At 52.2% G+C, this 24,111-nt stretch overlaps 1 protein-coding gene across 4 annotated transcripts in view; it reads right to left on the bottom strand.

Annotated features, from left to right (window-relative positions):
* The window catches only part of FHOD3 (formin homology 2 domain containing 3), a 484,314-nt gene extending 469,876 nt beyond the window's left edge, over positions 1-14,438 (bottom strand). For all 4 annotated transcript variants that reach the window (XM_062201570.1, XM_062201571.1, XM_062201573.1 and 1 more), the window contains exon 1: positions 14,238-14,438. In XM_062201570.1, coding sequence (XP_062057554.1) covers positions 14,238-14,402 — 165 coding nt within the window. In that variant the 5' untranslated portion in view covers positions 14,403-14,438. The remainder of the gene's footprint in view (positions 1-14,237) is intronic.
* Positions 14,439-24,111: the final 9,673 nt, after the last annotated feature.

Here is a 24,111-nt window from a genome sequence, read left to right as displayed (position 1 = left end):
TGCTCATCTCCTATGTTCTTTTCCCCATCTCTCCCTCATCTTCTCAGTGTAATCACTCTCTTCCCATCTTTCTGTTTCTCTCTCCTTCTCGCTTCCTTCTGCATTCCGTTTCTATGACATGCACTGGCGGTAATGGTTTTGTGCTAGCAGGCGACAGCCCCAGTCCAGCCCCAGTCCCACCACCCAAACCCAGGCGCCGCCTCCCCATGGGCAGCTGTCCTTGCCCACTCACAGTCATCAAGCCTCAGCCTCAGCCTGACTCCCAGTGCCTGCCTGGGCCTCACCTGCACGGAGCACCCTCACCTTCCATCACCTACCCAAACCCCGCCCTCTCTCTGTAGCAGTCTTTGGGACCACAAAGTCCAGGAGGATTTTTTTTTTCCCAAGTCTGACACCTCTATAGCCCTCATGGCTTATATTGCATTTTTTTTTAAGATTTATTTGTTCCTTTGAAAGGCAGAGCCACAGAGAGACAGAGAGGGAAAGACAGAGACAGAGAGATTCTATTACTGGTTCACTTTACAAATGGCCACAATAGCTGGAGTTTAGCCGAGGCCAGGACAAACAAGGAGCTCAGAACTCCATCCAGATGCCCCACATGGGTGGCAGGGGCCCAAGGACTTGGGCCATCTTCCACTGCTTTCCCAGGTGCATTAGCAGGGAGCTGGATCAGAAGCAGAGCAGCTGGGACTCGAACTAGAGCTCATGTATGGGGTGTTGTGGGAACCAACTTAGCCCACTGTACCACAACGCTGACCCATATACTGCATTTTGACATGAGTCCTAGGCTGCTTTCACTTTTTACTACATTAATGACATTTCCTGGCCAATCATAATGAAAATTAAAAAGAGCTAATCTTCGCACCCCTGGGATCGGTAGCACTGATGGAAGTGAAGCTTCCCACTTGGTCCTACTCCTCAGTACACGTAAAACTTATCAACTGCTTACACACATTGTCCTGTGAACTGGGGCTGGCATTGTGGCACCACAGGTAAAGCCACTGCCTGGGATGCTGCCATCCCATATGGGTGCCGGCTGGAGTCCCAGCTGCTCCACTTCCAATCCAGCTCCCTGCTAATTTCCCAGGAAAGCAGCAGAGATGTCCAAGTGTTTGGACCATTGCCAATCACCTGGGAGAGGTGGATGAAGTTCCTGGCTCCTGACTAAGGCCTGTTGTGGTCATCTGGGGAGTGAATCAGAGGATGGAAGATCTCTCTCTCTTCTCTCTCTCTCTCTTCCTCTCTCACTCTCTCTCCCTTTCTCCCTCCTTCCATGTTTTTTCTGTAACTCTCACTTTCAAAATAAATAAATAAATCTTTAAAAAAAAAAAAAAAAAGGCCTATGGATTCTGTGTACAGCCTCCCGACTGTGATCACCTACACACTTCCCTACACGTCCACGGGCATTCCCAGGGTCATCTCCAGCACACAGAGACAAGAAGCCCTCACTACATAGACAGGTGTGATGGGCGGAAACTGTGTGCTAAGTTCCAGTCTTGCCACCCTCTGGGGGGCTGTCACCATGCACCAGTCATGAACCAACCTGGTTTGAGTTTTCTCATCTTAGAGACGAGGCCCTGAATGTCCCATCTCACCCCCTTTTGGGATTGTGTGAGTATCAGCACAGCTAATCTATATCCCAGCGCCTTGCAAAAGGCACAGATACACCATGGTTAGTACTGGCACATTCAGCGATGAGTCACTGTCCACAAAAATGCACCCAGTTCTGGGAAGAGAAAACCACTCAGAGCCTTGACTATTGTTCTGGACAGGGCAGCCCAACAGCTCCCCTCTCCCTGCTCCTAGGCACAATGCTGCTGCGTGCAGGAGGCCCCCAGGACCACCAGAAAAGACTGGGTGATCCTCCACCTCGGGGCACTGGTGCCAGGACACTGGCCACAGTGCCACCGCCGGGACCTGGCGACATGAGGAAGGGGCAGTCAGAAGCAGCCTGAGCACCCCTGCCAGCAGACGCCACCATCTGCTGGGAGAAGGCGTAACACATCCCTCTTAGGCAGTGCCATCACCTGAAATCAAATCCTACCCAGAGCCTCCATGGTTGGCCAAAGGCGGAATTTCCATGTGTGGAAGCAAGGGAAGCTGCACTCTGGCCACCGTCCCTGCCTCCCCAGATTCCCTAATCACAGCCACTGCAGCCACAGCAGCCACACTCTCACAGCTCTCCTTGCCCTCTCTGCAGCTTAGCGTGCGCAGGGACACACAGCAGAGCTTTGCGAAGTTATTTGACAGTCCCATGTTTCCAGGAACTTTTGGAAAGACCCTCACATTTAAACACAGACTGCACTTTTCCCACTCAGAACTCCCAGATATTCAAAAAGTAACTGTCGAGTGGATGATGAACCCTGAAATGGAAGGTGAGGCACGCTGCACTTGCTGCTGGTGGGGCCTGACACCTCGTGCAGGTCCTCAGCCAGAGCCCTGGGCGGGATCTCAGGCTGGAAAGTGCACAAGGCACAGCCCCAGTAGGTCTGGGGAGGGCCAAGATTTTTGCCCTTCAAAGAAGGGGGAAGCAGGGGCGGGCACTTGGAGCAGTGGTTAAGACACCGGTGGGGACACCCATTTCCCATACTGGAGTGCCTGGGTTAGAGTCCTGACTGCTTCCAATCTAGCTTTCTGCAAACACATACCCTCAGAGGCAGCAAGTTCAAGTACTTGGGTCCCTGCCACCCACATGGGTGACGCACACTGAGTTCCAGACTCCTGGCTTCCAGCAGGCCTGGTCCCAGCTGTTGCTGGCATTTGTGGAGTGAACCAGTGTGTGGAAGATCTCTCTGCCTCTGTTTCTCTCTCCCTCTCCCTCTTTCTCTCTCTCCTCTCCTCTCTCTCCCTCCCCCTTTTTCTATCTATCCATATCATTATCACTCTATCTCTGTCTCCCTGCCTTTCAAATAAAATGAAAATACATAAAAATGTTAAAGAAGGAAGGGAGAGACGATAGGATATACACACAATATTGGCGTTTTAACAGTCAGCTCGACACCACCCAGTAGTATTCTCAGAATTCAAGTGTCACTCTCAGCACTGACACCAGCCGCATGCAAAAGGAAGCTCTCCAAGAGCCCTACACAGATCAGAGACCAACTTTTCTACCTCCTCCAGCACTTAAAATGAGGTCAATTGTTCCCATCCAAGATGAACCCTGACCCTTCAACTCAGCAGTGAAACATCCAGCAATGCATCTTCAGGACATAATTAGATATGAGCACAGAGATTTGTTTTTCTGCAAACTTATATATTACAGCAGTGTCTGTTTCTTTTTCATTGGCAACCACCTAAACATCCAGTGGCTCATTCATGCATGCATGCATCTGATGAATGTTTTGTAAGTACCAAGCATGGGACAATTAAACGCTGAAGAAGCCAGAGGCACTTGCCCTCGTGGCACCTGGGAGCAATGCATGGATCATGGTGCATGCGTGGACTGGATTACCAGGCTGTCGTTAAAGGTTACATGCTCTGAGAACACTGAAGGACTTGGAAAAGTATTCAGATGTTGCATTCCATTTTAATATGCATAGGTATTAAAATTCAGGAAAGACACAAAAGGCTGGAGAGTGACTGCCTCGGGCGTTGAGTAAAGGAACTTGTATCTATCCAAATCCATACCCATGCTCCTGTCCTGAAGGGACCACATGGTGTGTTACATAAGACAGAATCCTGGCCTCTCAGCCATCCCCTCACGGAGCCTGGCTTTGTCAGGGTACCTGGAATGTCACCCTGATTGTACACGCAGAGCTTAAGTTCACAGCTACACCAGCTACCCAGACCTGCAGTGTGAAGATGCTGTAGGGCACAAGGCACGCACACATGAATAAACACACTGAGGGGCTGGCGTGGTGGCGCAGCAGGTTAAGGCACCGTCTGCAGTGCCAGCATCCAAACCAGAGCGCCTGTTCAAGTCCCAGCTGCTCCACTTCCAATTCCGCTCCCTGTTAACGTGGCTGGGAAATCAGCAGATGATGGCCCAAATGCTTGGGCCCCTGCCACTCATGTGGGAGATCAGGATGGAGTTCCTGGTTCCTAGCTTCAACCTGGCCCAACTCTGACTATTGAAGCCATTTGCAGAGTAAACCAGGAGATGGAAGACCTCTCTCTGCACTCTCTCTCTGTCACTCTACCTTTCAAATAAACAAATAAATCTTTTTTAAAAGTGCATGGATTTGACTAATAAAAACAGTCCCTGTTCCTCAGATGTCACATGGAAAGAAACAGCCAGTTCTTTACTCTTGCCATCACAAGGGAGGAGTTAGGACTGATACAACCCCTGTATGCACTGTCTGCCGCCCACAGGGCACAGGTCACTCTCAGCAATGCCATGGGCACAGTTCTTCTGTTGTATCCATCCTGTTTCCACCATCTTGGGCACAGCTCGCCAATTAACTGTCCACACTCACCTCCACCTCCACTCCCATCTGAGAGGAGCTGAGGCTGCCCCTATCCAAGTGCACATTAGGAGGACCGCTCTTCTGCCAGGGTTACGAGTGGGAAAGCTGCAGTGGGGGCCGGCGCCGCGGCTCAATAGGCTAATCCTCCACCTTGTGGCGCCGGCACACCGGGTTCTGTCCCGGTCGGGGCACCGGATTCTGCCCTGGTTGCCCCTCTTCCAGGCCAGCTCGCTGCTGTGGCCCGGGAGTGCAGTGGAGGATGGCCCAAGTGCTTGGGCCCTGGACCCCATGGGAGACCAGGAAAAGCACCTGGCTCCTGGCTTCGGATCAACGCGGTGCACTGGCCACAGCGCGCCGGCCATGGCGGCCATTGGAGGGTGAACCAACGGCAAAAGGAAGACCTTTCTCTCTGTCTCTCTCTCTCTCACTATCCACTCTGCCTGTCAAAAAATAAAATTAAAATAATAAAATTTTAAAAAAGCTGCAATGGGAAGGGGCTCTCTCTGAGGTTTTGTAGGAGGGCTGTCCGTGTGGGGACAACACGGCTGTGGAGGCCGCTCTTCCTTCCCACCAACGCTGAAGTATGATCGCTCACTTTGCTCGCTCCTCAAAGACTGAGCCTGCATGCAATGTGTACCCGGCACCCTTCTAGGCTCTGGGACTGCGCCAGTAGACAGAGCACCAAAACAGAGCACACGGGAACCGCTCTGCCCTCCCGGAGCAGCGGAGTGGCCACTCTCGGACTTCGGAGTTTGCCCTGAATGACGGGGCCTGCGGGAAATGCAGAGCAGAAGCGTAGCGTGGTCTGACCTGCAGTTTTCAAGCATCTCCTTCCTCTGCAGCCGATCACACAAGCCTGTGGCATAGACGTTCCTTCACACTAAAATCCACGCGAATGGACCACATGTGTTTCTCTCTACACCTGTCCTCTTCTCCGATCACTGGCTACATCGCAGGCAAGGAGGAAGCCTCAACCCCACCAGACACTCTGTCAATGACAGTAAGAAAGTACAGTGTTGTGGCCAGGCACTGGGAGGCTGGTATCCCAAATCAGAGAGTCTGGGGGCAAATCCCACCTCTGCTCCCAATCCAGCTTCCTGCTAATGTGCAGTCCAGGAGGCAGCAGGAGATGCTTCAAGCACGTGGGTCCCCACCCCCTATGTGAGATACCCGAAGTTCTGGCTCTGGGCTTCTACCTGCCCAGTGGATAGAAGATCGCTCTTTCTCTCTCTGCTTTTCTCCCTCTCTCTCTCTAATAGATAAAATAAACCTTTTTTTTTTTTAATTTTTTGACAGGCAGAGTGGACAGTGAGAGAGAGAGACAGAGAGAAAGGTCTTCCTTTTGCCGTGGTTCACCCTCCAATGGCCGCCGCGGCCAGTGCATCGCGCAGATCCGAAGCCAGGAGCCAGGTGCTTCTCCTGGTCTCCCATGGGGTGCAGGGCCCAAGCACTTGGGCCATCCTCCACTGCACTCCCTGGCCACAGCAGAGAGCTGGCCTGGAAGAGGGGCAACCAGGATAGAATCCGGCGCCCCGATCGGGACTGGAACCCGAGGTGCCGGCGCCGCAAGGCGGAGGATTAGCCTATTGAGCCGCGGTGCCGGCTAAAATAAACTTTTTAAAACAATGAACATTAGAAGAATACACAGACAGGCACTGCAGCAGGCTCTCAAGTCCATGGAGGTGACATGGCACAGAGGGCATGGAAGAGCATGCTCCGAGCCCCACCCGGCCCCTCTGACTCAGCACCTCGCCCTCTCCCATCCTCCATCAGCTGCCCCCCTGGGGTGGGATCCAGCGCCCATTACCTTGCAAGCAACACGTGACTGCCATGACGAAATGAGAAGACCACAGCAGCAATGATGCCCAAAAAGACAGCTCTGCCTAACTGTTGGCAAAGCCTGAAAGCAAGGTTTGCACAGTGTACTCCTGGCAACACAAAGGCACTACAAAAGTGCATGGAAAATGGAATTAAAAGACAAGTTTAGGAGCAGGTATTTAACTTTCACCCCACATTAGAGTGCCTGGATCACATTCCTGGCTGTGGCTCTTGGCTCTGGCTTCCTGCTAATGCAGACCCTGGGAGGCAACAGGTGATGGCCCCAGTTAATGGGTCTGTGCCAACCAATAGGGAGACATGGATGGAGCTCTCAGGTCCAACCTGGCCCAGTCCCAGCCATGGCAGGGATCTGAGGAGTGAACTAGCAGATGGAGCTCTCTCCTTCTGCCTCTCTCTATCTATATTTAATTAATTCAATACTGTTTATGTGATACAAACTGCAATTCGTATAAACTTCTTGAGTCAAAACTCTGGCCAGGGAACAGCTGAAGCTCTGTGACAGAGTCTGGTTTAACCAAGACTCTCGTCCCCATTTTCTCTTCCAAGCACCCAGCTCGGAGTCTCCAGCCTGCTTTAAACCTGTCAGGGCCTCACCACTCAAGCAAGGAGCATCTGCCCATCAACGCATTTGCTCAGAACCCCAAGCCACCCTTTGGATTTGATGAACGAGTCACAAGATGCCTCGGGGACAGGTATCTGGTGTCGTGGTTTAGCTGTTGGTCAGGATACCCACATCCCGGAGTGGAATGCCTGGGTTCCAGTGCATTGGGCAGTGATGGGAGACACTTTCTCCCTCTCTCATAAGTAAACAAGATGTTTTTAAAAGAAGAAGAGAAAGGAGTTGCTTCCATTCTGTTCTTTTCTGTAAACCAGAAGCATTGGTTTTGTCACACAAACTCCTGATTAAAGCCCCCAGCATTTCATTCCCAGCTATAAAAATCAGTTTATTAACAACAAAGAAGCATCCTTCGTGGCTTTCTCCTGTTTCAGATGCTAAAAATATTCAATGAGGTATTAGAGAAATGAAATTTGTTTCTTTTTTGCCAGAATTTGGGAATACTGTTCTGTATTGAGCTGCAAGTTGTTTAACATCTTCTCTTGTTTCAACTTGTTCAAAAATTTTAATATTTCCAACATCAAACTCTAAACATTTTCCTTTGGAGTCTAACATTTTAACTTCTAAGTTACAAAACTGACTGGTAAAGAAGAGATTTGCGGATGTAAACAGTTACAACGTAGGGGCTGGCGCTGTGGCGTAGCCGGTTAAGCCACAGCACCGGCATCCCATGTGGGCAGTCGGTTCCAGTCCTAGCTGCTCCACTTCCAATCCAGCTCCCTGCTAATGCACCTGGGAAGGCAGCGGAGCATGGCCCATGTGTTTGTGCCCCTGACACCCATGTGGGAAACCAGGAAGAAGCTCCTAGCTCCTGGCTTTGGCCTGGCCCTGGCCATTGTGGCCATTTGGGGAGTGAGCCAGCAGATGGAAGACCTTTCTTCCTGTCTTTCCTCTTCTCTCTCTATAACTTTACCTCTCAAATAAATAAATAAAATCCTAAAAAAAAAAAAATTAAGTCCACACACCAAAGCAATATGTCTATCTCTACCTTAGCATTTCCTTTACTAAACAGTTTGCACAACTGACAATTGCTAATTTCATCACAGGAACTGACTGATCCTAGAAAGATACTTGTATACCAAAAGACTAATGTGGTCCTACCCTCATTTTTCCAAGATCCTAGAGAAAACACGACCACCACAGTGGATGAAAAATATCATTGAGGCGTGACGTAAACTTCACTGACAGACACGCCCAGAACACGGAGGTGCAAATGAAGCAGCTCTGACCCCAAAGGGAACAGTGAAACTCACAGCCTAATTTTTCAGCTTTCTTACAGCAACAAGAAGAGTCAACATATGCCAAAGTGCAGAAAACACTGCACAACCTCTCTTCCAAATACACACAGTCCAGCTTTAACTCACGGTCTTTTTCCATATGATAAATGACAGGAACCAACTTACTGCTTCCTCACATGGATTATTTTGGAGCAAATTCCAGACATCATATAAGCTCATCTGTAAATATTTCAGTGTGTATTTCTGAAAGACATAAACTCATTTAAAAATGACCATAATACTATTATCACACACTAAAATTAGTGATTTTAACATCAAATTCTCACTGTGCAAGTTTCACCGATGATCTCAAAGATTTATTTACAATGTGTTTGCTTGAATCAGCATTCAATGTGAGCCATCCCTTGCAACTAGTTGATCTATCTCTTTTCATCTAAAGGTTCTTTGCATCTTTTTCTTCTTTGCAATTTATTTGTTGGAGAAATTATCATTTCCCACAATCTGGATTTTGCTGATTGCAACCCTGTGGTTGAGGCTTAGCATTCACTGAACTTAATTTCCCCCATTCCTTCTTACTTAGTTCAGAATAAGGTCCAGAAACACTCCCCTGTCTCCCCCAGCCCCACTCCCCCAAACAGTCCAACTGTTGCTGCAAAGGAACAGATGCTGACAAACTCAAGGCTCCAGAAAGAATCTGCAGAGGTGGCCCCAGCGACTTTGATCAGAAAGTCAGTTGTCAACCAGGGACATTCCTAAGCCAGTCACAGGTCGCAGGAGTGTCGTCAGGAGAGGAGGTCCAGGGGCTGCCAGGAGCAGTGGCTGTCTTTCATCGGAAGGCAGAAAAGTCCCCAAGTGTTCACAAGTTCCATCTCAGAGAAGTAAACCCTGGAGAAGGCAGCAGGGTGGGGGCGGGGTGTTTCTGAGCCGACCTCAGCATGTTAATCAGTTCCAAAGCTGCCAACCAACATGGCAGAGTCAGGCGGGGGGAGGGGAGCCCAGGCGACCTCAGGTTGGACTCTGAGGACAAAAGGCGCAGACTCACAGAGCGTCAACCCTGGAAGGACTTAGCAGAGCACAGCCATGTCAATCACAGCCGTGTAGCAGGAGCCTGGAGCCGAGGCACTGCGGTCACCCCACCCCGCCCCCACCCACACAGACAGCGTGTGCTCCGCTGGTTTTCTAATAATGGGACACAGTTGGCTATGGATTTTGGAGTAATAAAAAAAAAAAAAAAAAACTTGACCTTAAATTTCAACCCCTTCCCTTCACCGCAGTACGGTTCCAGCGGACATGCATAGCACGCCTGTGCTGCAGCTCTACATCTATGAACTGGAACTCATCTCTCTGTGGGCGTGCATGAAGGTAGCCATGCAGGGCTACCGTGGAGTCCCCAACCTGGGAGCCCCTTCAGCCATCCCAACCCGGATCCTCGCAAGGAGCCTCGACAGCACCTGCTAGATGTCTGACTGGGTTACCGACGCGGTCTGTGACCATGCATGAAACAAAGCCAACTGACCCATGAAGGGTTCAATCCCATGATCCTGATCTCAATAGCAAGGCTCCAACCAACTGAGCTAATTACAATGGAATCAGATTCAATTCTGCTGGCAGGGAGACACTCTTAGCAATTCACACAACATTCTTAACCAGCGTTGTCCTGAGATGCTATGATACAACACACTTGCCAGGTTGACTAATGATGTCATCTTTGAAAAATCTGAATGTAATACAGCAAGCAGATGTGTCCCTTAAGAGGATTAAGGTGGAAATTCATTAGTGCAATAATGCCAGTGGATTTGTGTTCTAAAACTAACACCAATCAATCAACTTTCTGCACATACCGTCTTAGCACTACTTAGCTTCTACAGAACAGCACTGGAGAACTGGACGGCCAGGTCTTCACCATCGAGGAAGCTGTCTGGGATCAGGGGGGACAGTAAGAGTCCCCGCGAACTGAGAGCCCGACCTAATTCCCCTGAGATCTGTTGGCTCAGACCTCAGTGCACACGGCCATCACCAGGGCCTCTTGGAAAAATGCATCTTTAGAATCAGCAGGCCTGAGAGTGTGCATTTGCAGTAAGAGCCCAAGGAATAGAATACCCAGCCCACACGTGGAGTAGAAAGGATGGACTCCTCACTGCAAGTGCTTATTCTACAAATGGGATGGCTGGGGCAGCGAGGTAATGGCAAACACCAAGGTAGTGAGGAAGGAGTAAACACGGCCAGTGCCTCGTGGGGAGGCAGGCTGGAACGAGGATAGGGTGGCTGGGGGAGAACACCCAGGACACAGACGTGGAGCTCAGTGCCTAGACCTGCCGTCAAATGCCAGCTCGGGAACTTTGCACTACAGTGACCAAGCGACTTCCTTCCAAAGTTGGCCTCTCCTGCTACAAAAAGGCCAATATCACCAGGACCTGCCTCTGGGATGGTCACAACCTTGGTGAGGTGACATGTGTCTAGGACAGTTCTTGGTTCAAGCAAGTGCCTGGGACAAAGCAGGTGTAACTCCACTCTGTTCGGCCCACAGCAGGCAAGGAAACAAGTTCCTGAATTAAAGTACGACATCGTTAGTCACTGACACGAACACTAGCCATCACTTATGTTATCAAAATATTCTACAACTCCAGTTTTGTCTATCAAAGGGAATAAAGAACCCTAAAGTCCTGACATGCTTTTGGTGTCAATCAATCCAACACACATTAAGCTTTGAAAGGACTGCGATTCTATTAATTTTCATGCAGAGTTTTCTCGAAATTAGAAGTTCTGTGATTACTTTTTTCTTTGCAAATGCTTAGCCAGAAATAAACATCTGCTGATGCAGCACTTTGAAAGCAAAGACAGAAGGACTGACTTCATCCACCCAAAGGAGCATCCACCCAAGGAGACTATGGCACCTGCTTTGACCTTTGCCACCAAACCCATGATGTGTTGAATGTCCTCCCTTGAGCTGTCATGAAAAGCCTGTGGCATTTTTTTTTCAATTTGCCAACTTGGGAGGGGGGGGGGATAAAGCATAAGAAGCATAATATATTGGTTTTGTCCAAAACAAGAAGTTTCATTAAATGGACAACTTCTAAGGGAGTCAGTGAACATGAACTACACTAATATATCATCAGGTTATCGGAAAACTCCCAGACTCATGTTTCAGTGGGAAAGGCCTGAGAGATCCTCCAGTTCAAAGGTTCCCAGCACAGGAAAATCCCTGGGGAAGCTTAAAAACTTAGGGCCCTGTGAGGGGGCCTGCAGGGCTACTCACACAGGTGTGTTCACTTTGTAAAAACTCAGCCAGCTGCAGGCTTATGCCCTAAACACTTTTCTGTATGTGTGATCTACTTCAATCAAAAGGTACTCCCCAGGGCCGGCGCTGCTGTGGCTCACTTGGTTAATCCTCCGCCTGTGGTGTCAGCATCCCATATGGATGCCGGGTTCTAGTCCCGGTTGCTCCTCTTCCAGTCCAGCTCTCTGCTGTGGCCCGGGAGGGCAGTGGAGGATGGCCCAAGTGCTTGGGCCCTGTACCTGCATGGGAGACCAGGAAGAAGCACCTGGCCTCAGATCGGCCCAGCACCAGCCATAGTGGCCATTTGGGGAGTGAACCAATGGAAGGAAGACTCCTCTCTCTCTCTCACTGTCTATAACTCTACCTGTCAAATTAAAAAAAAAAAAATCTATAAAAAAAAAAAAGGTACTCCCCAGGGGACTGTAATGCACAAGGCAGCTCAGAGTCCTGCATGCTCCACCTTCAATTTCTCCCTTTTTTTTACCACCCAGAATGCCCCACCACCACCACCACCACCACCACCACCAAGGAAGCTTCCCTCTTGCCAAGCTCAGACTCAGTGGGGCCTGGGAGAAGCATCCTCTGTGGCCTAGGCAGGCCTATAGAGTAACAGGCACTTGGGCCAACTCACCCACTCCCACACTGTAAGTTAATCGACAGCAGGGTCAGTGACTAGAAACTCCCACCTCAGACTATGAACTCCAGCAGGCCAGGAATTCTGCAAGGCTCTTAGTCATGCTCGGATCATTCCCCTGCCCCAGGCCAAGAAACACCTGGCACACAAAGGTGATGGCATGAACTGCCCAAGGTAATGGATAGGGGGCCCGGAGGCAGGGCTTGTGGCACAGCCACGCAGTTGGCCCACACAGAGCCATACAACAAGCATTCAAGCCTGGTTGGAGCCTCAGCTCCCCAACCTCAGCAGAGAAACCAGGCTATTCCATTGCTCTCTGCCTCCATTTCCTCATCTGGAAAACCGGGATGAGTCCCTACTTCCTGGAAGTGGGTAGTATTAAGTGAGTTCATGCATGGAGAGCGTGGGGTAGAACATATATGACATGCTCAAAACTCACTAGCTCTTTCCATCACGGGTGAATCTTCCAATTTTCAGAGTCTCTGCTGGGAAGTAACAGCCATCTTAAGGTAGGTATGTGCACCTAGGAACCAAATGCCCTCAATTCTGCTTCACAGAAAGCTGTCAGGAGAACCAGCAACTTGTATGCAATGGCTTCTGGTTAGGGGCGGAGAGGAGGCGGCAGTGGTGGGGCACCAGGACTTCTATCTGCCAGACCAGGAGCTCCGGCTCGCAACTCTGGGGCTCATTCCATGGAAACATAAAAACACACTTCAGCTCCCAGCTTGAAAGGTCAACCCATGTATATAGGGTTTGAAATCCAAGAAAACCACTTCAAGGTCACAGGGCCACAATTATGTCTTCTGCGGTTCCAACAGAAGATCACTGTCATCAGAGACCACAATGAATGGAATCATCACGCTGTGGAAGCAGCTCTCTGAAAACTTTCAACCGAATCCACTGATGGAGAAGAAGAAAATCCTCTCCAACAGTGACTCCAGCACGCTGAATCCATAATACGCCAGGGTTCTGGCCCTCTGGCTTCCAGGCCCACGTGCCATAGCGGACCGAGAGGTTTCCAGGTGCAGCCGCGGCATCCCCACGGCACCAACTCGGCCCGAATGAGAGGGAACTGCTCCCATTCTTCTCTTCTCGAAACAGGTATCTAATTAAGAGGGGCACTAATTACGGGGGGCCGGCACACCGCCAAAGTGTTCGGCTTTCCACACACCTCTACCCTCCTCTGCTTCCAAAGCAGCAGAACACCATAGAAACGTGAGGATTTCTTAATTGATTGTGTTCCTTCAGGCCTGGAGGCTGGCCTCTTCCAAATACTGGCCAAGCTGATGCCCACGGAGCAAATCACCCCCACGCTTTGATAGCAACCCTGCACAGAAACACCCCCCACACACAGGTCAGTCTCCCAGGTGCAGTCCCCGTAAGCAGGCGGTAGGTTTTCCTGCTCTCCACACCCAATACTTTGCAAGACGCCTGTCCTCCTCCAAAGGGTTAAAAAAAAAAAAATTAGAAGAAGAAGAAAGAAGGGGGGGGGGAGCCCTCTCCAACGAGTGGACTGAGAAGCCATTCTTCCCCAGGGGACACTCGCTGGGGGCTGCGAGGCCGCGGCTTTGTGCGCGCGCCGCCCCTCCGCGCCCCCGCCCCTCCTCCCGCAGACGCGGCTCCTCGGGGTTCCCAAGGCCACCTGCTTCTCCGAAGAAAGAAGAGACACGGCGAGCGCCGCCGCAGCGCGCGGGAGGAGGGGGCCACGTCCCCGGGAAGCGCGCTTTGTCGCGAGGGTCGCGCGGTTGCCCGCAGTGCCCCAGAGGCCTCGAGGGTTTTTGTCCCCGGCGTCGTTCAGGGCTATCCTCCAGGGACCCGAGTCTTGCGGGGCCGGGGTCCTTCCCGCGCCCCTCTCGGCGCCCGCCCCGGGTGCCTGGACCCAGTGCCCGCGTCCGAGCCCCACCCCGCCCACCCAGCGGAGCTAACGGCGCGGAGACCCGGAGCCTCCTCCATCCCGCCTCGAGCCGGCACGGCACCTGCTCCGCCGCGCCCGCCCCCGGCTCCCTGCCCGAGCGCGAGGCTGTCCTCCTTGCCGGCCCACGAGGGTCCCGCGCCAGGCAGCCGATGCCCGGGACCCCTGCACCTAACCGGGAGCGGGATCTGCCCTAGGGTGCTCATCCCCTGGGGCCGCGCCTAGCCAAGCCCGCCAGCGGCAACCCCACCTCGGCTCGGACCGCGCGGCCAGGGCTGCGTCCTGAGGGGCCCGGGCTGCCCCGCCGGGTCGTACCTTGTGCGGCGCCCGCAGCAGCCGGTGGACCCCGGCCAGCTGGGTGCCGAGCGCGAGGTCCTCGCGGAACGTGAACAGCGGCGGCCGGCTGGGCTCGGGGAAGTTGGTGCTGTTGAAAGGGTCCGTGTCGTCCAAGAACTGCACCCGGCAGGCCAGCGTGGCCATGGCGCATCCCTGCCGCCTTCGGCGCGGGCCCCGGGATCAGCGGGGCCGCGGGCTCGGACGCCCGGGTCGCGGAGCGCAGGGGAGGCCGCAGCCGCCGCTCGCTGGCTCGCGGGCTCTCGGGCTCCGGCGCGCCGGGCTGCAGCCCGGGCTCCGGCCGCGGGGGCGGGGCGGGGGCGGGGCGGCCGGACGCGCCCTCCCTCCCGCTCCCGCTGGCTCCTCCCCACTCCGTTCCCGGGGATGCCGGCCGGGCTGCCCCGAGCCGCGGGACGCAACGCTGGGACAGGGCCGAGGAGAGCGGCTCTCGCGGGGGCCGGGAACGCCCAGCGGGCAGAGCCGGCCGCACGCGCCCCCCCCACAGCCCCAGGCCGAGCGGCAGCCGGCGAAGCTCGGGGAACCCGGTTGGAAACGAAGCGGAGACAGGGCCGCCCTCCGGCTTCGTCCCCACCTGGCAGGGGGCGCAACCCTTTCCCCAAGAAGGGCAGCGCAGGGGCCGGGCTCCCGCTGCCGGGATTCGGAACTGCCCCGCGAGGCACCCGAAGGCCAGGGCGCCGGGGTGGCAACGGCCACCGGGAGCCCAGGAGACAGCGACAGGGAGGTTCCCCGTGGGGAGACAGAAGCCGGGAAGGACGAGGTCGAGCCGGCGAGCCCAGGCAGCCGTTCTTCAAGAGGCGAGACTGCCAGGCCTGGCCCCGGGGGGAGCTGAGCCTCTGCGTCACCACGGCCTCTCCAGCTGCCGGGGGCCCCGGGCCCTGACTGCGGCTCGGCATTGCGGAGGGGTTCGGAGGGGAGGCTCACGGCCGGCCACCTCCGCCAAGCGCTGCTCGCGGGCGCCCCCCTTCGTTTGCGATGAGAACTCCGCGGCTCCCCCTTTCCCAGTGCAGCGCCGGGTTCTGGGCTCCCCAGCCCTAGTCTAAGACGCCCTGATAAAACCCTGTCGATCTCAACACGCGGGTCTTTCCAGCTCGTCTCTCCCGCTTTGGAAAGCAGCTCGCAGGCCAGAGTTAACGGCTTCGTCTGCATCTGGGTCCTTCCCTCTCCACAATCCCCTCTCCCCGCCCGGTCTGAGAAGAGCAGCAGTAGCACACACGACTCTTCTCGCTGCCGCCAAGCCCGGCTCTCCCTGCTGTTGCTGCTAACCCTTTGAATGAGTCCCCTCAACAGGCGCCACACCAACCCCGCCATCTCCCAAGAACGCTGCTCCTTTAACCCCAGCTTCCTTGGCTCCCACATTCTTTGTCCATCTCCTTCCTCCCCAGGAGGCCAGCCCGTCCTGGCCACCCCATTTCTGGTGGCTGTGGTACCTTGGATCCCAACCCCTCACCTCAGGAGCCTCCCTGCCACACCCCTCCCTCAGCCCCACCTGACCTTTGGGTCCCTGGCTTGCTCCCATCTGCCAAATGCCTCCTGATAGTGGGGCCGCTCTGTGACCCATTTCCACGCCCCAGAGACGCTCAGTGTAGCTTCCCATGCCACACATGCCGCCCCAGGTCCTCTGCCTGTAGGTTGTTCACTTAATGATCTCTTTCCAGCACGCACTGGAAGTTCACCCAGCAGGCATTACACTTAGCGCGTTGCTGGATAAATCAGCCTCCAGCGAGAGTGCTCAAGGACAGCTTTACCGCGACATGTGGGAGAGAGAATGAGAAGGTATAGTCCATAAAGAAACTGCCTTCCTGAGCAGCACTGCTACAGCAAGCTCGGAGGCCAGTCCAGGGTGTAGGAAAGGAGCCAGGGCTCTTATTCCGGCAACATAGTGACTCCCACTGGCTTTTGCAGCTTTCCTGGGTTGACTGGTGGTCTGGCCCCCTCTGGGTACAATGTTGCAAGATGAGCTTTCCTGGAAGACCCCCTGAAAACACAAGCTCCTGCTAGCAAATTTCACATTCTCTGCCAGGGTTCCTGTGCCCTCCCCTCTGGCCTCAGTCCTTCACCCTAGATTGCATCCCTGCCCCCATCTGTGTCCTTTGCCATCCTCCATCTCCCCCATCCAGGAGATGATCAAAGTCTTATTTTCCTTCCTGCTCAAAGCCCTACTCCTGGACCCAGGGTCCGTCCCTCCCCACGTGCCCTTGGACCAGGCTCTGTCGCTCATCCAGCCTTCTTTCTTCCTCCCTGGATTCCTCATGCAGACAGTCAGGGTTCCAGATACACAACCATAGACTCAAGCTGGCTTGATGCTTTGTTGTTGCCATCTTGAAATTCTTAACAATTTTTTTTTAACAAGAACTCCTAGTTGTCAGTGTGTACCGGACCTGAAATTATGTAGCTAATACTGATGAGATTAGGCATGCAAGGGTTTCTAAATAAAAGCGTGGGGCTCAGGCAGAGGGGATCACTGCAACAGGACAAAGAAGTTGCCCAGTTGACTCCCTTGACCTTGTCAGAGGCTGTTCCAGGAAAGCTTACCTTGCAACACTGTATTCTGAGAGACCCAGACCCCACCAGGAGAGCTGCAATGACCCAGTCTAAGTGAGACTTTTGAACACACTATGTATAAAAGTGCATACCGTGGCTCAACAGGCTAATCCTCCGCCTTGCGGCGCCGGCACACCGGGTTCTAGTCCCGGTCGGGGCACCGATCCTGTCCCGGTTGCCCCTCTTCCAGGCCAGCTCTCTGCTGTGGCCAGGGAGTGCAGTGGAGGATAGCCCAAGTGCTTGGGCCCTGCACCCCATGGGAGACCAGGAGAAGCACCTGGTTCCTGCCATCGGAACAGCGCGGTGCGCCGGCCGCAGCGCGCTACCGCGGCGGCCATTGGAGGGTGAACCAACGGCAAAAGGAAGACCTTTCTCTCTGTCTCTCTCTCTCTCTCACTGTCCACTCTGCCTGTCAAAAATAAATTTAAAAAAAAAAAGTGCATACCACAAGCAGCAAGGGTCCTCAGCCCTCCCTTTTACATCCTAGACACTCTCCTAACCCTTCTTTCTGTAGCTGACTATACCTTCCCACTGTCTCTTTTACTTATCACACGTAAATTTTAAAAAAGGGAGAGAAAGGCTGTCCCTCGAGGCTTATGGTGATGCTCCAAGGAAACAGATCCCTTCTGTTTGCAGGTATGTTTTGCATCTCATAGGTGACATCTTTTTGAAGGCCCATCCCTCTCTCTCTCTCTCTCTCTCTCTCTCTCTCTCTCTCTAGCTCCGTGGTATATCTCTTCACTTCCTAACAGATCTGAAGGAGAGAGCCATATTCCTCCTCCTCTGTGTCCTCATCACCTCTCGTCCACACCCCACAGTGTCTGGAGGGCCACTCCGAGCTCACTGATGCCCGCCTAACCACCTCCTCCAGGGGCCCCTCAGCCCTGCTACCCGCTTTCTCAGCAGCATCTTTTGCAGTGGCTCATTCCTTCCAGAACTCCTCCTTCAGCCCCATCAGCTCCACCCACTCTGGGTTCTCCCTCCTTGGCAGCTCCTTCTTGTGTCTTTCTGGGATCGGACCTCCTCTTTGTCCTCTCCACATTTCCCCCCCTGGTTCCCCGGCTTCAGTACTGCCCAGCCTGCAAGCATGTGGCATCCAATTGCACAGTCACAGAGGGGTCCACTCCCTCCCTTCTCAGCCCTGATTTTCCTGGGCAGCTCAACACCCCCACACTGGTGAGCACAGCACACTCAGTGACGCCCCCAATCCAACCTCTTGCTCTTCAAGCCCTTGGAGTTAGAGCATTGCCGCTCTGGCTTCTGTGGATTCATTCTCCACTCCCACCACACAGAAAGCTCCCCTGGGCCAGGGACCATGCTGTACTCAGCATCATGACTCGTATCTCAGAGAAGGCACATGATAAATGTCTGGAGAATGAGTGGATGTCATGAGAGGATCCAGTGACTCTGACCTGTCACTGGCTCAGACTTCAAAATAGTTCTCAACCCTTTCCTCTTCTCTGATGAGCCTCCCTTCCCCAGCCCTGCACCCTGAATGTGGTCTTCCCCTCACTCCCCCAGGGCCTTTTGTGATCATTCTAGACATGCATCTGATGCGTCACCCGTTAGGGGAAACCTACACGTCAAACCCCTCAGTGTGACTCACAAGGCCCTCCAAGACCTTCCCCTGTCCCTCACTCTAGGCTAACGTCTGGTCGTCCCCCACTTCACTGCCTGCTTTCAAGCCACCCTACGCTTCTTACATTTTCACAGACGAGCTGAACTTGCGCATCAAGATCTTCTGTATCTAGACTGCTTTTCCCTGTGTGGTTGATTAGCCAAAGCCACTTATCCATCAACATTCATTTCTCTTTTTTATTTAAGAGAGATCCCATCCACTGGTTTACTCCCCAAATGCCTGCACTACGAGTGGCAGAAACCCAAGTACTTGACCATTACTGATGCAACCCAGGATCTGCATTGGCAGGAAGCTGGAGTTAGAAGCCAGAACCAGGAATTGAACCCAAGCACTCCAGTGTGGGGCACAAGCATTCTAAGCCACACTCATTTCTTTCTTTTTTTTTTTTTTTTTTAACAGGCAGAGTGGACAGTGAGAGAGACAGACAGAGAGAAAGGTCTTCCTTTTTGCCGTTGGTTCACCCTCCAATGGCCGTCGCGGCCGGCACATCGCGCTGATCCGAAGCCAGGAGCCAGGTGCTTCTCCTGGTCTCCCATGCGGGTGCAGGGCCCAAGGACTTGGGCCATCCTCCATTGTCTTCCCGGGCCACAGCAGAGAGCTGGCCTGAAGAGGGGCAACCGGGATAGACTCTGGCACCCCAACCGGGACTAGAACCCAGTGTGCCGGCGCCGCAAGGCGGAGGATTAGCCTGTTAAGCCACGGCGCCGGCCCACACTCATTTCTAAGATCGGCCTTTGCCAACTCCAGCCCTAACAAGGTTTGCCTCTATTTCCTTTATGGTCTCAAACAACCTTACACGTGCCCCTAAAGTAGCACTCTTCATGTTGCGTTGTGAATAGGTATTTACCAATATACCTACTCCACTAAATTATAAAACTTTTAGCATTGGAATTTGTCTAACTCAATTTTAATCTTAAAACTTAAAATACTGGGGCTGGCGCCACGGCGCACTAGGTTAATCCTCTGCCTGTGGCGCCAGCATCCCATATGGGCACCGGACTAGTCCCGGTTGCTCCTCTTCCAATCCAGCTCTCTGCTGTGGCCTGGGAAAGCAGTAGAAGATGGCCCAAGTGCTTGGGCCCCTGCACCTGCATGGGCGACCAGGAAGAAGCACCTAGGTCCTGGCTTCGGATTGGCACAGCTCCAGCCGTTGCGGCCATTTGGGGAGTGAACCAATGGAAGGAAGACCTTTCTCTCTGTCTCTCTCACTATCTGTAACTCTACCTGTCAAATAAATAAATAAAATATTTTTAAAAACTTAAAATACTAGCACCTAAAATGAAATATTTCAAACTTTTAATCATGTAAGCTGACCTTAATTCTTTTAAGGATTTTTTTTTGCCCTTATTAGTAATTTTTCCTGATGAACAACAAATGCTTTATTCTCAGCTTATTTTTAAAAATCATTTATTTTTCAGTATTATGAACTTTCACTGAGTCTAAAAGGTGAAGCTAATTAAAAATTGTAATAGGTGGTAGGTATGGTGGCACAATGAGGTAGGCCACTGCTTACTACCCACATCACATATCAAAGTGCCAGTTTGAGTCCTGGCTACTCCGTTTCTGATCCAGCTTCCTGCTAACATGCCTGGAAAAGAAGCTGGTGATGGCCCAACTGCTTGGGTTCCTGCCACTCACGTGGGAGACCTGGATGGAGTTCCTGGCTCCTGGGTTTGGCCTGGCCCAGACCTGGCTGTTGCAGGCATTTGGGAGGTGAACCAGCAGATGGAAGATTGCTCTCTCTCTCTCTTTCCCTCCTTCTCTCTTTCTGTCTCTTCCCCCTCAACCCTCCTCCTACCTCTCTCAGTTGCCCTGCCTTTCAAATCAAAATAAATAACCCCTTTTTAAAAATTATATCAAAAAATTAGCCCCTTGTCCTACAACCTCTGCCCCCACACAAACACTCCTAGAGGTACTCATTTCCAAATAATGCAAACGCATTACTGCATCTTAGTCTGTCCCTCTGAGGTCATAAACTGACTTTCCATGATGCTGCCTTCTTCAATAGTCTACTTCCCTGTGAGTGATCCTGTACCTGGCGGGGAGTCTGCCTGCTCTGCCCATGCAGGAGGTTGAGGGGGCATGGCACACCATGCCTCTAGGGAAGGACCCCACAACCTGACTGCCTGCAGGCTCCGGGAGCCCCAGGCATATTTCCCCCACCTCCCATCAATCGAGTAAACTGCTCCGCGGCCCAGGCCCACCTGGAAAGCTACCCTAGTTACGTGACCTTCAAGCTGATTGGAGAAGCATAGCAGCGCCAATATCGGCTTTACCCTATAGAATTAGTGTTGCCCTGACTTAGCTACGCCCCCTCTGCCTGCCCTTTGGAAGGTGCGCTTGGTCGCTAATAAAGCAGACATGTTCACCGAAACTTGTCTCCGCTGCTTCTTGACTGTTGTACCACCATCCTGGCAGGGTGGACCTCATGGGTCAAGGCCACACTTCCCTTTCTCCATCCTCCCAATCTGGTTTCTTAGTGATTTTAAAAATTATGATTATGCGAGGCCGGCGCTGTGGCACAGCGGATTAATACCTTGGCCTGAAGTGTTGATATCCCATATGGGCGCCGGTCCTAGTCCCAGCTGCTCCTCTTCCAATCCAGCTCTCTGCTACGGCCTGGGAGAGCAGTAGAGGATGGCCCAAGTCCTTGGGCCCCTGTACCCTCATGGGAGGCCTGGAGGAAGCTCCTGGCTCCTGATTCCTGGCTTCGGATCGGCGTAGCTCCCGCCGTAGCTGCCAATTGGGGAATGAACCTTCAGTTGGAAGATCTCTCTCTCTCTCTCTCTCTCTCTCTCTCTCTCTCTCTCTGCCTCTCCTCTCTCTATGTAACTGTGACTTTCAAATAAAATAAATATTTAAAAAATTATGATTATGTGAAGTGGTAGACATGATTACATGATGTTTCCTATACAATTTTTTGTTTTTCCTGGAGATAAGTTTTGCTTCAATTTTTTTTGACTATTTTTTCTTGAACAGCTGGTTAAATCTCATATCCATCAACAGCCCTGAAAAAAACCTCTCTCAATAATGTTAGTTTTACATTGTTTCCAAGACTCTCCTTCTTGGATACCTGTCTCCAGGAGTTTGCCATCCTCCTGTTCATATTAGGCATATGGCTCTCAACCCTGTGCCCCTGGAAACTTCCTTGATTTTTCTCTCATGTGGGAGCTCCTGTTCCCAGGTCACCCGTCTTCTTTGTTGATTTGCACTCTCATTTTTCCTAAGTATACACCCTAGCAACTTCCTGGGAAAGAGTTAAGTTTGGAGAAATTGTATTTTTCAAAGTATCTTCATTCATTGACCTCATACTTGCCTTGGTGTGGTAGTCTTGTTGGCCAAAAAGTCTACAACAATCCTCCCATCCCTTGTATTCCACTGTTCTGCTCTAACTTTGCTACCTCTGCCATTCAAAGGTGGAGTCAGGGCGAGCATTGAGCAAAGGGAGCTGCTGATTGGGATGCCTGCATCCCGTATTGAAGTGCATGGGTCCAAGCCCGACTCCGCTCCGGATTCCAGCTTCCTGCTAACGCAGACTCTCACGAGGAAGCAGTGCTGGCTCAAGTGCTTCGTTCCCTACAAGCCACTTGGAGATCAGGACTGAGTCCCAGCTCCGTTGCAGGCATCTGGGGAGTGAACCAGCGGGGTGGGGGGGTGTTCCTCTTCCTCCTCCTCCTCCTCCTCCTCCTCCTCCTTCTCCTCTTTCTCTTCCTCCTCCTCCTTCTCTTCCTCCTCCTCCTCCTCCTCCTTCTCTTCCTCCTCCTCCTCCTTCTCTTCCTCCTCCTCCTCCTCCTCCTTCTCTTCCTCCTCCTCCTCCTCCTCCTTCATCTCTCTTCAAAAAACTAGGTGGAGTCTATTTCCCCCACCTGCAATGGCTTTGGGACTTGAGCTGAGCAGTAGAATATGGCAGAGGTGAAGGTGTGTGACTTCTGAAACCAGGCCTTAGAGACCTTACGTTTCTACTCTCACCCTCTTGGAATGCTGGCCGGAGGCTATCACGTGAAGAAGCAAGGTTCAGCCCAGGAAAAGTGATAAGAAAAGTGTTACTGAAGGCTGAAAAAGTTACATGCATTATGTAGCAATGAAGCCATTGGCAAGGCTGTTGCCGATGGTATTCTGCAAGATGGGAAAGGTGTCTAGCGATCTTGGGGATTTGGGTGAGAAGATAGATACACAGGAGGCTAGAAGTATCCATTAGGTGATTCATATTAACATTACCAGGAAATACATTTGCCTGATAAATTTAGAGGAAGTAGAGAGTGTCTACTACTCACTCACTACAAAATAAAACAATTTCTTCTATCCTGTCTGTGCAACTGGCAACGCAGAACTACGATTGTAAGGCCATTTGTTTAGATGATGAAGAGATTCAAGGCAATGCCTAGTAAGTCCTCTGATTGGACTAAAGAGCTTCTCAAAACCTTAAGGGTGGAATCACATAACAGGGCCCGGGAAAACAAATTATGGATACAGTGTCTGACACACGGAATAAACCCTAATATGATTTATTTTAAAAATCACAATGGTTTTAAGACATTTGCACTGAGGAGAGCACTGCCAGATTGCACTACTGGGGACTAAGATAATTCAGAATAAAAAGAAACCTCTGGAACTCCAACCTGAAACTACTCAGCTACAAACACGGAGCCCTTTCTCTTGGTAAAGGAATGTTCTCTCAGAGCAGAGAGCTGAGGGCCGTGGAGGGCGGTGGGCTTGGGAACCATCCAGGAAGCAGAACCTGGTCCCTTCTCCTGGTGTAGAAGGAACCGGCAACACGTGTCTGTCTGGCGCTCAGGATTGCTGTGATCAGATAACTGCTGTGTGTCTCCCAGGACAGGTGCAGGGGCCCAAGTACCTGGGCCATCCTCTGCTGCCATCCCAGGTGTACCAGCAAGGAGCTGGATTGGAAATAGAGCAGCCAGGACTCAAACCAGTCCCCATATGGGATGCTGGCACTGCAGGCAGAGGCTTAACCTTCTACGCTATAGTGCCATCCCATCTACTGAATTTTTTATTGAAGTGTTTATGTTTTTAATTTTTACATACTCTTTTTTGTTCTTTGACTTTTCTTTTTAAAATACCTTTCTCTTGTTTCCATGATTTCCCTATTATTATTGGCTCTATTTTCTTCATATTTTTCTTCTTCCCGCCATGCTGTTTCTGTGTTCTTCAAGTTCCTTCTTTCTATTTCTTCTGTTTTTTCTTAGGTGGCACGGTCCTTGGATGTCTGTTCACACAGAAAGCCCCTTGGTGCTGCAGGGTATGCAGAGCGCATTTCCTAGTGGCGTGTAGACCAAACCAGTGGGCGAATGGCTTCTGTCCTGAGTTCCTGTAGGTCCTCTCTCAGGGCAGATTCCTCCCTCCAGAAAAGTCCTCAGCAGTTGTGCCCTTAGCCCAGAACGAGAGGGGCCCTGCCCTGGGCGCCTCACTCTGGCCCTGCTCCCGCCCTCCTCCCTGCAGGACAAGAAGCTGTGCATAGGGCCTGACCTCCCTGCCCGCCTGGAGCCCAAGCTGCCCTCCCTACACTGCTCTGCAGACACCAGGGGCCCCAGAATCCCCTGCCCAAATAGCTCGGAACACGTTTCTAGGACCTATGTGTCTCTGCCAGACCATCCTTTTAAGGGTGGCTCCCACTGCACCCCCAAGCCTGTGGTT

Source organism: Lepus europaeus, chromosome 9 (genome assembly GCF_033115175.1).
Source record: "Lepus europaeus isolate LE1 chromosome 9, mLepTim1.pri, whole genome shotgun sequence".
NCBI classification, from domain to species: Eukaryota; Metazoa; Chordata; class Mammalia; order Lagomorpha; family Leporidae; genus Lepus; species Lepus europaeus.
The sequence above is the reverse complement of the archived record's forward strand: the minus strand, read 5'-3'. Positions and strand labels throughout refer to the sequence as shown.